Raw genomic sequence first — 19,365 nt, forward strand, 5'->3', positions numbered from 1 at the left:
GCAGGGTTTGTCATCACGATTGAGGTATTTGAAGCTGGCAGGATTGTTTTTCATATATTCATTTGTGCTGGCTCTGGGCGAAGAGAGGGTCTTCGCCCAGAGCCAGCACCCCCGCAAATACGCCCGTTACATAGACGATATCTTCGTGCAAGTCGACACCGAGGATGAGGTAGAAGCCCTACGTCGCCGATTCCAGCAATGCAGCGTGCTAAACTATACAGTTGAGTTTAGCAACAACGATCGGCTCCCCTTCCTCGACGCCCTTATAACGAAGACAGAAGACGGTCTCCGCACTTCTGTCTACACGAAGAAAACTAATTTAGGAATGTGCCTCAACGGGGATAGCGAGTGTCCAGACAGGTTTAAGAACACTACCGTCAGGGCCTTTGTGAAAAGGGCCCTCTCCCATTGTTCTACCTGGCAGGACACACACCTCGAGCTTGATAGAGCTTCACAGATGCTCGTGAATAACGGATATTCCAATAAGCTCATCAATCGAGAAGTGCGTACCGCCCTCGAAAGATGGTACTCGAACGAGGAACAAGACCCGCGACCCCACCCCACCGAGAACATCAAAATATATTATAAGGCCTTCATGCACTCTCAAGGAGGAGAAGGCGATGAAGAAGATCATTAAGGAAAACATCCTCCCCATTGAAGAAGGCAAGATAGTGGACCTTATAAGATACTACAAAAACCGTAAAACAAAAGACCTTATCATGAAAAATAACCCCTCACCACCACCAGGAGACCCCCTCAAGCAGACGAACGTAGTATACCAATACATATGCCCCGCCCGAGGATGTCCTGGGAAGTACATTGGAATGACTACCATGCGTCTTGCGAAGAGAATCTCCTGTCATGCCCAAGAAGGGACTATCAAGAACCACGCCTCACCGCCCACTGAGACACAATCCCGCGACTGTATTATCCTACGTACACCAGATAATAGGGAGAGCACCCGACCCTCGCGTCTGCGCCTCCTGGAGGCGTTACTCATCCAGGAACAAAAGCCCTCCATGAACATGACACAGGAGGCCTTTTTGCTCCCGACCTGCATCCGAAGAAACACTCCAGTAACGGCAAACATCACCATATCGCCGCCCGAAAATGCCCCAATCCAAGACGACATTGATACGATGAATAATACCAGCAGTGACATTAATATGACGTCATGCGGCCTTTACCCAATCAAAATGAAGCCCAGCGTGATGATATGCAGCTGAGAAGATCGGCGCGCCTGCTGAGCATGCGATCGGGAGCTGGCTTGAGCCCGCAGCCAGGCAGCCAATGAAAAAGAAGCTCCCCACCCACGAGCCAATGAAAAGGCAGCGGCACAACGCCCCCGCTGCGCCACCGCAATATAAGCAGCTGGACTCACCTTCTCACTTCAGTCCTTCACCCACCTCCGCCCAAGAGGATGTCTGAGGTTTATTCAGACGAAACGTCATCAATTCTATCTGTAATAAACTCTACGGGATATACCCGAAAATTTGACTACCCTAACTGAAATTTTTACCAATAAAATCCAATCGTTCTACCTAATTGAAATATGTCAACCTTCGGTGCGTTGCTCACCAGTTTAAGCAACAATGAGAAAGCAATAATTAGAAAAATAGAGAAGAACCTGTATAAAGTTAATGCAGCTGAGGCAGCAATCACTTTTAATAAATAATAAAATAATAATAATAATAATAATAAAAAACTAATAATAATAATAATAATAATAATAATAATAATAATAATAAAATAAATGAAAGTAAAAAAACTGTAAATTGTCACAAAGTGTCTGGAACCGTGAAATTCCTGACCTGGTTCCTTTCACAAAAAGAGACGACCTTTCAGGAAGGTCATCAAGCTTGTTGACCTCCTCTGTATATCCTACCTACAGGCTGCTGACGTTCTATCGTTTTGGCTGGGGCTGGTTGGACGTTTCGTTTGTTGTTGTTTAACGTGTCTCTTCCCCGCTGCTGTTGGTTGCAAAGTTCTTGCAACACTGCTACTGCGCGTTACAAGCGCTATTTACTCGTCCGTGTGGGACGAAGAATCTTTTCAGTTGCCAGAGAAAGGGAGACATGATGACTGTTTGTTTGTTTGTTTGTGCCTTCCTTTGTAAGGAGACAACCTACTTTTACAAAAAAAGTTTCAAGCTTTCAAGGTTTTTTTATGTTTTAATTTATTACCATAAAGTTCGATGATACTTATTGGTGTGTTGTTAAAAGAAAAAAACATACAGTACACTAGAAATCCTATTAAGCCTTCCAGTGACCCCCCAACCCCCGCCATCTTTCTCTCTCTCTCTCTCTCTCTCTCTCTCTCTCTCTCTCTCTCTCTCTCTCTCTCTCTCTATGTTTTATCGCTTAGGAAGGATTATATTCCAATTTCCTCTTCGGACGCGACCTTTCTTTTCCCGTGAGTAATGGAGATAGCAGATCAAGAGGAAATTCAGAAAAGAAAGTTAGAAAGGACGAAAGCAGAAGAACTTCCTCGGCTGCATAGGAACTTTCTCTTCGCTATTTGCTGTCAACACGACCAATGTTTAGTATATTTGCTGGCATGCATATTTTACCCGAGAGAGAGAGAGAGAGAGAGACAGAGACAGAGACAGAGACAGAGACAGAGACAGAGAGAGAGAGACAGAGACTTCCTGGCATACGAAGGAAACCAATTCCTCTTCACCGTATCCCTGACTATTCCAGTGCGTACAGTGTTATGCCCATAAACCACTTTATGGATGTAGCGCATAGCGGTGCGGTCGAGTCTCTGTGTCCGATATCATACGAGTAGTCTTCAAAACTCGTCCATGAAATACCTTCGCTCTGAGAGATAAGAAGCTCCCGATGTCGCAAAAGCAGGGTTCGGAAAGTTTCTTCTCTTGACATTCGTGGCTCTCGACTCCTTTGATAAACGATGTTTATCTTCATTCCTGTTATGCTAATTTCCTTGTTGGCATTCACGTTGTAAAACTGAGTACTGGTACGCTATTGGCATTAGTGTAGATACGAAAAAATTGGTAAAATGGTAACCGAAGTGTTATATTAGATTATAAAGGTTTTACCAGAATTTTAACATCGACAAAATCTGCAATATAGCCTAAAATATGTTTATATTTACTGTAAATTAACAAATACTTGAGATAATAAAATAATAGATATTTATTTTTGTATTCAGATTTATCACCAAAATTTTCAATGTAATCGATTGTATATAATCTGAATCGCTGCCAAAATTAATAGACAGAAATGCTGAAGACATTCCTTTACCATTTGACTTACTGACAAAACTGAAATAACAAAATTAACTAGACAAACAAACAAACAAAAACACGACCACTTACAAGACAAATAGCCTACAATTAACTAGACAAATAGCATCAATATCAATAAAGGTGGTTTAACGAGTCACTCACAGTCAGCACGCGAACTACACATACCAAACATAATGTGGCACTCCAGTCGTAAATGGGAAACCGAACTTTCTCTTAGTGCCACTTGCTTATCACACTCGCCTATAATTCAGACATAAAGGGATATCTAGGCCCACGCATTGATGACCTACTTAGGGAAGTAGGCTGATACGCGAGGAATACGGCCTCATAGGCCGTGGAAAATGGGTTCTCGTTGTTTACGCCATCACAATTTGCGTACTGGGACTAAGTACGTGGGTGTGGTCTTGTTTTGTAGTGCAAGAACCATGTTGTTCTTCCTTGTCCTTTTATTTGATCAAGTTAAACTCTTCCTTTGCTTTCATGTTTTTGTTTTTAAATAGTGGAATAATTTGCCTTATATTGTGGTTTTTATAATGTAACTTTTAGATTCAGCATGAATAAAGTCCTCGGGAATGTGATCTTTCATAGGGATGAGGTTGCAAGCCACTTCCCTTCATCCTGACTCAATCTGTCACTGACTGACACCCATTCACACTTGGGTCGACTGGTAGGCTGGTGCATGGATCAAATCAGCTGCTCTACCATCTTGTGGTCTAAAGGACATGATACTGACCTCTAGAGATAAGGGCCTGGGTTATTTCTCTCTCTCTCTCTCTCTCTCTCTCTCTCTCAGACAAATGAGTAGACTTCTCAATAAGAGAAAACCTTACCTATCTACTCTATCTATCTACACAAACAAGTAAAAAATGCGTCAAAGTTTCTTCGACGAAATCGAGTTTTATGTCCGGTGGTGGCCTCAGCCACGGCCCATAAAACTCTTAATTGCGGTCTGGTGGTGGCCTATTCTGTTGGTAACTGTAGCGCTGCCAGAAGCATGATTATGTATAATTTTAACCTTACATAAAATAAAAACTACTAAGGCTAGAGGGCTGCAATTTGGTATGTTTGATGACTGGAGGATGAATAATCGACATACCAATGTGCAACCCTCTAGCCTCAGTGGTTTTTAAGATCTGAGAGCGGATGGACAGATAAAGCTGGAGCAATAGCTTTCTTTTAAAGAAACCGAAAAGCGGACCCTGTTTTTATTTCATGAGCATACTGCTTTGAAGTTTTTATACCCTCCTTAGTTTGTGGTCACTTGGACAAGGCCTTCGTAGCAGGTCGGTCCTCGGACCCAAAATTAATTTATTTTTGAGTACAGTATTTAATCATTTCTGCCGTTTTGGTCGTCGGCACTCCCAAAATACTTATGAAACTTCCAACAGTCTGCTTTTCCCTTCCTTCCAACATTTTCACTGAACCTGTGCTTTTAATTATCCAAAAGAGCGTTTTTGCAACACTGCAGTCTTCTCCTTCTGCAGAGGCGTTAGTACACACACACACACACACACACACACACACAATATATATATATATATATATATATATATATATATATATATATATATATATATATATATATATATATATATCACACACACACACACACACATATATATATATATATATATATAAGGACCTGGATACACCTAAGTGTCATATACAGGCCTCGGTGTGTACTTTTGGTTCGCTGATGCGAACAGCGTTTTGTTATGAAGAGGTTCACAGAGTCCCTCTCTCTCTCTCTCTATAGGCAGGAAGATATATTCTGAACTCTTTCTTCATGTTTCTAAGGTTGATTGAAGGGTTGTCGTGGAAACAGAGGTAGCCAAAAATAGATACATTCTCTAAAAAGTTTTACATCGTGAGATAGTTTGCAGAGAAGAGCTGGATGTCTATGACAGACGGAGGGAGAAAAGGAAGTGAGCTCTTACAGAGTGATTTACAATGCTATAGGTTAGCAAACCTAACAAAAGAGACGTGTGTACGAACGAACACCTTTTTTTAGGTTAATAGGACTCATCATTTTAAGTTCTCATGAGAGCCAAAGTAGGTCCCCGTGCAAGAAGGTTGACGTTCGTATGTTTTCTATTTATGCTTAGGTAGCCTTCACACGCATCCTGGGACTGTGGCTTTTGGCAGACTTTCCTTGTCGACCCCTGACCTGATTAAGAGCTATGCGTTACTTCTAAGGAATGTCCTACATTACTTTTATCATGTAATCTGAATATTACACATTCGGTCTCCTCCAGCAATGAGCGGCTTGGCATCATTGAAGTCCCGCCTCCCTCCCTCCCTTCCTCCGCCCTTCCTCTGAGAGTGAGTGAGTCTCCCTCCGCCCTCTCTGCTCCTCCTCCTGTTTTGAGTCCTCCCTCCCTCTCGGTGGTGGTGAAGCTCTCACTCGAGGTGGCGGAGGAGGAGGAGGAGGAGGAGGTCCGGGAGAGAGAGGTCTCTCCCTCTCTCTCTCTCAGGAGTTATTATTATTATTCTTGACGTTTTTCTATCGTCATCATTATTATCATTCTTAAAAGCAGAGAGAGAGCGAATGTGGGTCAAGGAGTTGACTATCGGAACGGGAGGGCCTGCTGCTATGTGTGTTGTTGCCGAGGAGGAGGAGGAGGGGGAGGTGGGAGGAAGAGGAGGAGGAGACTAGAATTCGTATCTATGAGCCTTATGGCTACTGAAATAGAGACTAAAAGGTCTTGATACCAAATCCTCTGTGTTTGTTGTTGTATGTCTGTATTTTTAGCGCAAATCTACAGGATTTCTCTCTCTCTCTCTCACTCTCTCATAAGATGAGGGTATGAGACCTACAGATCCTAATTTCAGTTTACTGAGTTCTGAATCAATAGGCCTCTGTTTGTTCTGTTGGAATGTCTTGTCTTGTCCCGTTTTGTGTCTTGCATTTCGTTTCCTTTTTTTTTATCACCTTGATGACGTGAACATTCTCTCTCTCTCTCTCTCTCTCTCTCCCTCTCTCTCTAGTCCTCCATATTGACACAGTGGTTGGCTATTAATAGCAAAGGAGGTGTTGTTACTCAGAGAAAATCAGTAGGTAGAGTAAGTGTATCAGTGCGTACATGCACATAAATGTACTGTGGCGTATTTATGTATATGTATGTATGTAGTATGTAAGCAAGCATGCACACATGACGCAAAAGCAGGCCAAAGTACATCCAAACATCAGCCGAGGACGCCCTGATTATCGCGTCGCTTCATCGCCAGAGAAGAAGAAGATCCTTCTGGTGATGACGTCACACAAATGACACATGAATCGCCTATTGCGTCTCTCTCTGAGGTCCTCTTGTTCTCCTTCTTCTTCTTTTGCTTCTTCATTTTCTTCTTCTTCTAATACATCAAACTAACCTTTTCGTTATTCTGTCTGGCTTTAAGACTATGAAGGAGAGAGAGAGAGACAATGACAAAAAAAATAAAGACAAAAACGAGAAGAAGAAGAAGAAGAAGAAGAAGAAGAAGAAGAAGAAGAAGAAGAAGAAGAAGAAAGGTAAACAGACAGACAGGAGAGAATCAGGGCAACATTGACTGATTGATTGACTGATGCGATGCACAACAACCACAATAAATAATAAGTAAACTGGTTGTTATTAATAATAAATAATGACAAGACATTAAATCAACCTTAAGTCAAGCATTCAGATGGATTTTCATTCCCATAATAATAATAATAATAATAATAATAATAATAAATAATAATAAGAAAATAATTTTTTTTTTTTTTTTTTTTTTTTTTTGCTCTATCACAGTCCTTCAATTCGACTGGGTGGTATTTATAGTGTGGGATTCCGGGTTGCATCCTGCTCCTTAGGAGTCCATCACTTTTCTTACTATGTGTGCCGTTTCTAGGATCACACTCTTCTGCATGAGGCCCGGAGCTACTTCAGCTCTAGTTTTTCCAGATTCCTTTTCAGGGATCTTGGGATCGTGCCTAGTGCTCCTATGATTATGGGTACGATTTCCACTGGCATATCCCATATCCTTCTTATTTCTATTTTCAGATCTTGATACTTATCCATTTTTTCCTCTCTTTCTCTTCAACTCTGGTGTCCCATGGTATTTCGACATCAATGAGTGATACTTTCTTCTTGACTTTGTCAATCAACGTCACGTCTGGTCTGTTTGCACGTATCACCCTATCCGTTCTGATACCATAGTCCCAGAGGATCTTTGCCTGATCGTTTTCTATCACTCCCTCAGGTTGGTGCTCGTACCACTTATTACTGCAAGGTAGCTGATGTTTCTTGCACAGGCTCCAGTGGAGGGCTTTTGCCACTGAATCATGCCTCTTTTTGTACTGGTTCTGTGCAAGTGCCGGGCATTCACTTGCTATGTGGTTTATGGTTTCATTTTTCGTATTGCACTTCCTACATATGGGAGAGATGTTATTTCCGTCTATCATACTTTTAACATATCTGGTTCTTAGGGCCTGATCTTGTGCGCTGTTATCATTCCTTCAGTTTCCTTCTTTAGCTCTCCCCTCTGTAGCCATTGCCAATTGTCATCGCTGGCTAGTTCTTTAGTCTGTCTCATGTATTGTCCGTGCATTGGTTTGTTGTGCCAGTCCTCTGTTCTTTCTGTCTTTCTCCTGTCTCTGTATATTTCTGGGTCTTCATCTACTTTTATTAGTCCTTCTTCCCATGCACTCTTTAGCCACTCGTCTTCACTGGTTTTCAGATATTGCCCCAGTGCTCTGTTTTCGATGTTGACGCAGTCCTCTATACTTAGTAGTCCTCTCCCTCCTTCCTTTCGTGTTATGTATAGTCTGTCCGTATTTGCTCTTGGGTGTAGTGCTTTGTGTATTGTCATTTGTTTCCTGGTTTTCTGATCTATGCTGCGGAGTTCTGCCTTCGTCCATCCCACTATTCCTGCGCTGTATCTGATTACTGGCACTGCCCATGTGTTTATGGCTTTTATCATATTTCCGGCGTTGAGTTTTGACTTGAGTATCGCCTTGAGTCTCTGCATATATTCTTTCCTGATCGCGTCCTTCATCTCTTGGTGTTTTATATCTCCTCCTTCCATTATTCCCAGGTATTTGTATCCTGTCTCATCTATGTGTTATTATTATTATTATCATCATTATTATTATTATTATTATTATTATTATTATTATTATTGGTGGACAGAGAGAGAGAGAGAGAGAGAGAGAGAGAGAGAGAGAGAGAGATATCAGACTTGGGAGTCAGCAGCAACGCAGAAGAAGAAGAAGAAGAAGAAGAAGAAGAAGAAGAAGAAGACGAATAAGAAGAAGGACAAAAAAAAGAGAGATTCTTTCCAACTTTCTTTTATGACTGAAGAAGGAAGCTTCAATTTCTCGAAGAAAGATACAAATTTCATTACAATCAATGGGGATGCAAATCAGTTATTGGGATATTGAGATTCTCTCTCTCTCTCTCTCTCTCTCTCTCTCTCTCTCTCTCTCTCTCTCTCTCTCTGTTTATCAGATACCAACAGAAAAACTCTTAAATGTGAATACAAAATAGTACAATTAAATAGGCTACCGTATTTTATATAAAACTCAACAAATAACTGAGGCAGATTCCCTGAAGAAATGAGAGAGAGAGAGAGAGAGAGAGAGAGAGAGAGAGAGAGAGAGGAAAAAGCAAACCGCCATTGCTTGAGTCATCATGACATAAGCGATGCATTTGATATCATCCACTTCCAAGAACTCTCGTGAAGAAGGTGATGACATCATTCATCCCATGACGTCAATAAATGAGTTCTCTGATTACGAGGGTACCTGGGGAGGGGCACGTCTGTTAGTGATAGTGCCCCTGAGACGCTCATGCCCTTATCAGCGGGTAGTGGCATCACGAGTGCCCACACACTCATTCTTATGTACGATCAAACCTATATCTATCTATCTATCTATCTATCTATATACATACATACATACATATATATATGTCGAATTGATGCCTGTATTTAAAATATCCAGGAACTCGCCTATTGTTTGCATTATTATTCTAGAACTCGCAAGAGAGAGAGAGAGAGAGAGAGAGAGAGAGAGTGAGATATGGCCCTTGAACATTGGCTATCTCTCCTTGGTTTCATCTTTGGGATGTTTGAATTTTCAAATTTATTACCATGTTGTTCTTCAGTGGCTCTCTCTCTCTCTCTCTCTCTCTCTCTCTCTCTCTCTCTCTCTCTCTCTCTCTCTCTCTCTCTCTGTCAACATATGAGAGGGTGAGAAATCTACGAAAAATGTGTCAAAACTTGGTATGTGAAAGAAAGCATTTCCTTTAGAAACTAAAAATTTCCTCAACAACTTTATTATCATCTCTGCTTTCCCTCTTATAATGGCATCGCCATTTCTGTACAATAAAATGCATCTCTCTTCATTTTCCTTTATCCCTCAGAATCGAGAAGCAACGAAGCAGCTGCCTCACAAGTGGCACTCGGGAAGTCCTCTTATCACACCCCAGTCGAGTGCTTGTTTACAAAGCTCTTCTTAATTAATCATTTGACCTTGATGACACAACCGGCGACTGTAGCTACACACATTCCCACCCTCTGAATCATCCACCTGAACTCTGGCCTGATGCCAGAGAGACGACGTCCTTGAACAGTGGACTGAGTCACTGTCTGGCTGATGCGTCCTCTTGAGAACTGGGTATATAAAGACCCAGGGCTGCGAGGGAAAGCCAATCACTGGGTCTCTTCTGTGGGAGAAATGGCGAGAGAAATTTTTGTACTGATCTCCCTCCTGACAGTGGGGAATTTAGCCCACTGTCAGGAATGGGAGAATCTTCTCTTCATCAAGATGGAGGTATTACTGGAGAAGCAGGAAGCAGCCTTAGTGAAGCAAGAAGCAGCTTTGAGCCAGCTGAAGGGTAATGCAGCCATTTATGTTCCATTTTTCATTTTTTTGTGACACTTATTCTCGACATAGTCATATCTTTATTTTTTTTCTTTACAGGTAAAATAAGCCATTCATGGTTTTTATTCACTTTCACATTCACCTATCTCACCTCCCAACCTCCTCCAGGGTGTGTCAGTTGCCATTTGTTGAGGCCCACTTTCCTTTTGGGCTTGGAGAAGGTGCGTTTGTGAAGGGTCCTTAGAGAGATCAGACTGGTTTTTCATTTGTGCAAGAAATGTCTTCTCCTAGATCTGAGCTCTTACATTTTCACTGTTCTCTTACTTTCTTGCTCTCGGAATCCATCGTTACTGCTATCTCTCTCTCTCTCTCTCTCTCTCTCTCTCTCTCTCTCTCTCTCTCTCTCTCTCTCTCTCTCTCTCTCTCTCTCTCCTTGTTGAGTGAAGGGGAGTCCTGGAACTCATGGATTTCTCTGCCTGGTGGACTGGCTTCTCCATATCGTCTTATTTATTTCTAGAAAGATTTCTTTCATTGATTTGTGTTGTCATTACAGTTTCTTGTTGGCATACAATCTACTTCTGTGTGTGTAATGAACTTGATTCCTTGTTGATTATATGCTGCCTATTTATTTTTACATTACAATTGTGGTTCCTTTTTTATCAATAACTCTAGCAATATGAAACTAATCTCTGGCTTTCAGCTCAATTTCGGGAGAAGTTCATTATGTTGTCCTCATATATGCGGTACCCCAAGACAGACCTCATGGCCCTCAGAGTCATACATGCAAGCATGACCTGGAACTAAGACTAATAGATCGTCCTTAGCTTCAGGACTTGCTTGCCTCTCCTTTGGTTATAACCACAGCACAGCTCAAGCACAGAGGAGTGTGGCTGTTTGCTGCAGGACAAGGCTTCGTCTTCATTAGCAAGAGAATAGGGCATATGATTATCAGTTTTGCAGGAAATTCTATAATATCTGACAAACCATGGTTGTGCTAAGTGCTCTTGTTTACATGGCACGTAAGCCCTGGAGCTTTATTAAGTGTCTGCTCAGATTTGTAATAATGCCCTGTGTCTGATTATAGATGGTGTTCCAGCCATCTAAGAGGACCAGTCTGTGGTGTAGCTAGTAAGGTTAACCTTGGCTGGAAAGAAGAGCATATTTTGCACCAGGTTCCTGCTCCATTTTTCTGTTTGTATAGGCAACACTGTATTGAATAGTCATGATCATCAGACAATACTTGGTTTTGCCTTCAACTCAGTGTTCATTAGGCTACTTCAGGTCTTTCTTTTCTGCTACTGCCTATATCTCTTCTTCGTGTCATGGCATCTGCACCCATAAAGCTTAGCATTGTTTGTTAGGTTTTTTACACCTACAGAGATGACATTATCAGTGGCATTTGTTTCAGATCTTCATCTCGCCTGCTTTTGCAATACTTTTCCTGTCTTAGTGTCTGAAGTCTGTCAAGATCTTCAGCATGTACAAAGATTACTGGAAGATGCAGTTTCATTTTCCACAGGACCCAGTGTGTGAGAGCTACTCTTTCTGTAGAACTTCCATATGCACAGTCTGTCGCACAGTCACGTTGCCTCACGTCCCAGTACCAGGAGCCTCCTGTTGTTCCTTGCAGTGCCAAGCCATGAATTGGTCTTCATGGCAGTTTTTGTTATGCTGTTTTCTGTTACTTTAAAAGAAGTTGGCATATTTGTCAAGCACGCTTACTACTTTTGCTTTCTGTTGAAGTTTTAATTGATTCCAGTTTCTATACCTGTGCTGTTTTCTGTTTTCTTCAGTGGTGGGTAGTTTCCCCTCGTCACTTACACAAATGAACTGCAGGTGAAGAGAAAAGCCCGAGTCAGCCCTGACTCCTTATGATCTGTTCCTCACTAGAGATCTATAATGAATGCAGAACCTTTGTGCACTCTCTCTCTCTCTCTCTCTCTCTCTCTCTCTCTCTCTCTCTCTCTCTCTTGTTTTTAAAGATAAAGACCAGTTTTTTTTAAAGCAATGACTTATCTTTCCAGGAATGCAGGAGAAACAGGAACAGGTCGAAGGCAAACTTCAAGGTAATTCTTATATATTTTGCTCTCAAATGTTTATTGTTCTGCTAGATAACAAACTCCTATACTTTATGTGCCTCTCTTCCTCATAGAATGGGTGAAGTTATTGTGAATGTGAGTCTTGTGTTTTAGGAAGAAAGACTAATGATCTCCAAACAATGACTGATTTTTTCAAAAATCCAGGAGAAACAAGAACACGTCGAAGGCAAACTTCAAAGTGATTCTTATATATTTTACTTCCAACTGTTTATGTTCTGCTACATGACAAATTCTTATACTTCATGAGTCTCTCTGCCTCATAGAATGAGTCAGGGAGTTGCTGTTATGAAAGTGAGGAGCCTTGTGTTTTATAAAGGAAGAAAGACGAATGATCCCCAAACAATCAATCCTTTCTATTTCCAGAAATGCAGGAGAAACTTCAGCACGTCGAAATTAACCTTCAAGGTAATGTCTATGTAATTTTTTCCAAGTTTGTGTTTCACTAAAGAGCAAAGTTCTTTACGTAAAGAGTAAATTAAATCAGGTTTGTGTCAGCTTGATGCTTCTTAGGCCAGATATTATCTAAAAAGAATTCCTGAGGAGAGGTCACATAGAAAGGTCAACTTTGACACCTTTTTCTTTGAATCCAGTATCCTTTGATGATGCTGCCATGTAAAGGAATCCTGGTTACCCTGTCATTAAGAATTTCCCTTTCATTAAGAAGACAATTTCTCTTTCCAGAATTTCATCATGAACTGGAGCACATGAAAGGTATTCTCAACTCCATCAGGTTTTTTTTCTTTTCTCTTTTTTTTTATCCTACAACTAAGCAAAACTGAGTCTGTTTATTTTGAGTGAATTTTGAGAATAATGACCAAAAAATCATGATAAATTCACAAGTCTTCCTCGTGACAGATTCCTTTAGAGACGAGAATGACAATATTTAGGATTGGTGATAGAATCGAAGTTTATAAGAAACCTTTGGTGTTTTCTTCTCTCCAGGTGCAGTGAACAGCAACCAGGACTCCTTGCAAAGTAAGTGCATTTATTCACCTCGTATTCACGCAAGGTAATATAAAGACATTAGTAGAGATAACAACAACACATTCTCTTAGACTTAGGCATTGCTAGACCATCTAAAGCCAATAATTCCGCTTTGTTTGTCATTCCTTTTTGAGGTATGAATGTGAGTGGTTTATTCATTGCTAATACCTTTGTGCATTTGTGTGCATTTGCAAATAAGTGAGAAAGAAAACAAATCATTTCCTGGAGAGGGTGTCTTCAGTATTAGAAGTCAAGTAAGGATGAGTGCCAAGCATTAGGACAATCAGATTCTGTTGGAATATATACAGAAATCTGTGACCCTGAACCTTGTGGAGACAGATATGACCCTTCTTTCCTTCCTTCCACTGCAATCCTATGGAAAGGAAATGCTTGCATAATCAGACGAAAGAGATTTTCTATCTAGCTTTCATGTTGAATGAGTCTCAGTCAGCCTGATGACTGAGGCATCTTCTTAAGAACTTATTTTCCTCTTTCCAGATATCTCGGCGAAACTGGAGACATTAGAAGGTAAATGCAAAGCTTCTTCTTCTTCATTTTCTTTTTCTTCTTCTTCTTCAGTGTTTCTCATTCGTTTCAGAAAGTTCAATTCTGTCGGTTGTGGAAAGTAGCTCCAAATTGTGTTAATGATAAGCTCTTGGAAGTTTCCCGGCACATGGATAGATAGATCAGAGATAATAATCAACGTCATACTTCGTGACACTGAATGATGATGATGATGATGACAACCAGGTCTCTCGCAAAGAAGGTTTATCCAAATACAATGGCAGGAAAACTTATGATCATGGCAATTATGATTGGCTTGAGACGAAAAGTTGCAACGATTTTCATAGATACTCTCTCACCTGTTATTAGGTTCTCTCTTCTCTTTAGCATAATTCATACTTGATGAAGAATTTAAAGTCAGCATATTGATGTGGATTTATATATATATATATATATATATATATATATATATATATATATATGTGTGTGTGTGTGTGTGTGTGTGTGTGTGTGTGTGTGTGTGTGTGTTTGAGTGAACTCTCTTAATCTCTTGAACCTCCCATATATTCCAGGGATCCATCGGGAAACCAAAGGCTGCCTCGGAAGGGAGGACTTGGAACACTTCAAGAACATATCATCAGCTGGTACGTTCTTCATACGAGAGAGACTTCATGCGAATCCTAATTGGCTGTTTTTGTAATATTTCCCGATGTCAGTAGTAAAAATGAATGATACTAAGTTTTGTATTTGCCAACTAAGTAATATAGTAAAGGACTTTGATAAGACTTAGACATATTATGAGTAAAAGTATGAACAGGATCTAAAGTGCGTAATATGAGTTCCAGGTGAGTGTTCATGGGATGATTTTTTCCTTTCCAGGACACCAAGAGCTGGAATCTTTCCTTCGCCAGGAAATATCTGGAGTTATCTCTTTGTTGGAGACTGGAGGAATAGGTCAGTCATACTTATGCTTTAGAGAGAAGGATAAAATTATTGCTAATTCAGTTGTACTGAAATGTTTCTATCCTGATCCACTAGATCAAGGAATCCCTTTCTAAATAGTTTATCTATCAGTCATTTACTTATCTTTCTATGTGAGTTTTATCTTGAGGAACATCTGGAATGACCGCTCTTTAACTACAATATTCCTTTTCCCCAGATGAGTGCTCAGAGGGAAGCCACAACTGCACTGATTATGAGGCTTGCGCTGACAAGCTATTCAAATATCAGTGTTCCTGTCTGCCCGGATTTGCACAGGATGGTTCACGCTGTGAAGGTGAGAGAAAGACATTCTCATTGCAGTGTTCTTTTTGTCTTCTTCTGTTCTTCTCCTATACTTTGCATAAATCCATTGTTGACTGCCAGAAGAAATTATATCTTTTCCCAGGTGCCCTTTCTGTCCTCACTACTCGTTCTAGGTCTTTCTATCTTTTTGCAGAACAGAAGAATCTATATAATTACATTCCCCCTTGTTATAGTAACAGTCATGTTGAACCAACTCTCTTCCCTTGCAAGTCTAATTCACGAGGAATATGGAGGCAATGTTGAGAAATGTTTCGAGTCTTCCTCTAACAACAACAATCCTGCGTTTGTGGTCATTCTGATTGACTGCCCTCCTCCATGCCAACAGAAGCAAACCTTTGAGACAGCAGCGTCCTTTCTTTTGTGTGTCCCGTTTTCAGGCTTCTGTCTCAATCTATAACAACCAGAAAAACAAGATAGATGAGGCTTCCAATTGTTGATCCCTGCTCATTGCTTCAGTTCTCCTTGGTGGGTCCTTTCAAAAAATCCCTTCCCCCTTCAAAGTTCACCCTCGTCCACCTGAAGGAAATGGAAGCTCTTTCTATAATAGGATCAAACAGATAGGATTCCAAGTCACTATTTCAACTGCCTTTCCGGCTTCAAAGAACATCTGTCCTTCTTTAATATACAAATAATATCAGATTTCATGACTGGTTTTGTTTCGTAATCATCTCTTATATGTATTTGAGGTTTTAATTGTTTTTATCCAGCGTCATATCGATTTCAAGTCCCTATGTATGTTTTAGATATAAGTCATTACCCTCTTTGTCTCCTGAAAGGACTTCAGCTTCCCTCCCTCAGAACAAAAGAAAGGGACATTCCGCATGGCCTCTTTCCTCAAAACTATTAATCATTGCCTCACGAACAGACGTGGATGAGTGCGCCCAAGGGAAGGACGACTGCAGCCCCCTTGCAACATGCAGGAACTCCGTTGGGAGTTACAGCTGCTCTTGCAACCCACCTTTCGAGGGAGATGGGGAATCCTGTTCCTGCCCTCCTGGATTTGCACAGGAAGGGTTTCGAATTGATAGAAGGATAAGGCAAACTACATAGCCTGTGATTATACCCTATATTTGATATACTTAAAAACAGTGTTTAATCAACTTTGTCACTATAAAGGGATATTCAAAACTTTCCTAAAAGATAAATTGCAATATTCTGTAATATCTATATAATATATATATTATATTATATATTATATATATATATATATATATATATTATAGATATATATATTATAATTATATATATAGTATAATTATATATATATATATATATATATATAATATTATAATATTTTATATATAATTATATATATAATATATAATATATATATATATATAATATATATCTATATATAATATATTTTATATATATATATATATATATATTTATATATATATATATATATAATATTATAGAATATGATATATATATATATAGAATATATATATTATTATATATATATATAATAATATTATATACATATAATTATATAGAATAATAACATATATATATATATATATAGTATATAGATATATATATATATCATATAATATATATATTATATATATACATATAATACATACAACATATATTATGTATATATATATAATATAGTATAATATATACATAATCCTATATATAATATATATATATATATATATTATTACATCTAACATATAAGTCATATCACATTTCCGTGATTCATATACATATATCGAGCTACAATGTCCTTTAATATCTAATTCGCTCTACCTCGGAATAATATATTTTCATATATGCTTAACCGAAGGGGAATTCTTTTCTCTCGATAATAGACTTGCCTGGACCGGGGCGCGGACCCATAGATCCTTTAATTCCGAGGTAGAGCGAATTAGATATTAAAGGACATTGTAGCTCGATATATGTATATGAATCACGGAAATGTGATATGACTTATAGATTTGCTATGTGCTGTCAAAAGCACTACAAACACTACTGGAGTCGAGATGGGTTGATGTTGTCTCCAAACCAACGAACCACCTGCGCGCGAAATGTATTTGAGGATGAGAGGTGACATGAACTTTTAGCCTCTTGCAGTGGTGTAGTAGGTAAAAGCTTCACTGACGTTGCTGGATTTGAAAGGATCCATGGGTTTGCGCCCCGGTCTAGGCAGGTCTATTATCGAGAGAAAAAAATTCCCCTTCGGTTAAGCATATATCAAAATATATTAATTCCGAGGTAGAGCGAATTAGATATTAAAGGACATTGTAGGTCGATATATGTATATGAATCACGGAAATGTGATATGACTTATAGATTGGCTACATGCTGTCAAAAGCACTACAAACACTGCTGGAGTCGAGGTGGGTTGATGTTGTCTCCAAACCAATGAATCACCTGTGCGCGAAAGGTATTTGAGGGTGAGAGGCGACATGAACTTTTAGCCTCTTGTGGTGGTGTAGTAGGTAAAAGCTTCGCTGACGTTCCTGGATTTGAAAGGATCCATGGGTTCGCGCCCCGGTCCAGGCAAGTCTATTATCAAGAGAAAAAAATTCCCCTTAGGTTAAGCATATATGAAAATATATTAATTCCGAGGTAGAGCGAATTAGATATTAGAGGGCATTGTAGCTCGATATATATATATATCATATATATATATATATATATATATATATATATATATACATATACATATATATTATATATATATATATATATATATATATTATATAGATATATATATATATATATATATCATATATATACATATATATAGTATATATATATATATATATATATATACTATAAACATACTTATGATATGATCTCTATATATATATATATCATATATATATCTCTATACCTATATATATATATCTAGATATAGATCTATATATATTATATATATTCCTATATATATATATATATATAATTTATATATATAGATATATTATAGTATTATATAGATCTCTATCTATACATATACATATATATAATATATATATATATATATATATATATATGTGTGTATAGCTAGTTACATCTCTATAGATCTATATCTATTATATATATATATAGATATATATAGATCTAGATCTATACATAATAATAGTATATATATATCTATATATATATAAACATTATAGATATATATTATATATCATATATATATATATATATAATAGATATAGATATATATATATATATAATATATTATATATTATATTATATCTGATATCTATAAAACATAAAATATATAGATATCTATATATATATATAATATATATCTATATATTATAATAGATAGTGTATAGATATGAGATCTATATATATATTATAATATATAGATTAATATATATTATTCGATAGATCTATATATCCAATATCGAGCCTATATATAATATTATTAAATCTCTATAATATATATATTATATATATATATATATGTATAGATATTAGATATATTATATATATAATAATAATATAGAATCTATAGATAATATATATATATACAGAACATATTATAGATATTATATATATAGGGGGTTATATATTAATATAGAGATATAGATATATAATCTATATTATATTATCTAATCTAATACATATATATAGATCTATAGACATATATAATATAGATTATTTATATATAGATTAGATTATAGATATTATATAGATATTAAGATATATATAGAAAATATATATAGAATATTATATATATATATTAGAGAGATATAATATTATAGATATATAGAATAATTATATCTATATATATATGATATATATATATATTATATATATATAATATATTCTAATATATATATATAATATATATATATTATATATATAGATATATTGTAATAGTGTGGCACAGTGTGTTGTTCCAAAGGCAATAACTTAATAATACTTAAGAAAAAGGGCACGAAAACGGATAATAAGAAAAGAAAGAGGGATAAGAGAATGAAAATAATCATTTTACGAAGGTTATCGTTTTCTCGGGCGGGCTCGACCCAAAGCGATTAGGCGTTAGCCCACAGGCATCTGGTCTGCATCTCCCAGGCATCTTCGAGAAATTGGAATCCAACCTATTAGCCTCATCTCCGAAGATTAAGTGATTCTCTGGCACGCCCGAGCATTTAGTGACACTCAGGAATGAAAAATTAAAAAACTAGAATAGATTCGAAGCGTCGGAGAATTAGTGTAAGATGGACCTTCTCAAGAGCCTTCTGTTTAATATAACCAAGGGAAATTCAAGGCTTCCTTGTTTCAAAGGTGGATCGTGTGAAAATCTAAGCTCCACCCTTTCCAAAGATAGGCCTCTAGTGTCGACGAATCAAAAGCCATGAGTGTTGGTAATAAGACAGCCCAAAAGGAGTATCAGC

At 38.0% G+C, this 19,365-nt stretch overlaps 1 protein-coding gene across 1 annotated transcript; it reads left to right on the forward strand.

The window, feature by feature from the left end:
* Positions 1-9,919: 9,919 nt before the first annotated feature.
* LOC135204628 (uncharacterized) lies at positions 9,920-16,051 on the forward strand. Its single transcript, XM_064234776.1, has 11 exons — positions 9,920-10,122; positions 12,134-12,175; positions 12,345-12,386; positions 12,572-12,613; positions 12,890-12,919; positions 13,151-13,183; positions 13,691-13,720; positions 14,269-14,340; positions 14,576-14,650; positions 14,856-14,972; positions 15,867-16,051. The coding sequence occupies exons 1-11, from the start codon at positions 9,963-9,965 to the stop codon at positions 16,049-16,051; spliced, it is 828 nt and encodes a 275-aa protein (XP_064090846.1). The 5' UTR covers positions 9,920-9,962.
* Positions 16,052-19,365: the final 3,314 nt, after the last annotated feature.

Source organism: Macrobrachium nipponense, chromosome 47, assembly GCF_015104395.2.
Source record: "Macrobrachium nipponense isolate FS-2020 chromosome 47, ASM1510439v2, whole genome shotgun sequence".
Lineage (NCBI taxonomy): Eukaryota > Metazoa > Arthropoda > Malacostraca > Decapoda > Palaemonidae > Macrobrachium > Macrobrachium nipponense.

Coding starts and splice junctions, on each gene's coding strand:
- LOC135204628 (XM_064234776.1), top strand. CDS start 9,963: ATGGCGAGAGAAATTTTTGTACTGATCTCCCTCCTGACAGTGGGGAAT. Junction 12,920..13,150: donor TGAACTGGAGCACATGAAAG/GTATTCTCAACT, acceptor TCTTCTCTCCAG/GTGCAGTGAACAGCAACCAG. Junction 13,721..14,268: donor GAAACTGGAGACATTAGAAG/GTAAATGCAAAG, acceptor CATATATTCCAG/GGATCCATCGGGAAACCAAA.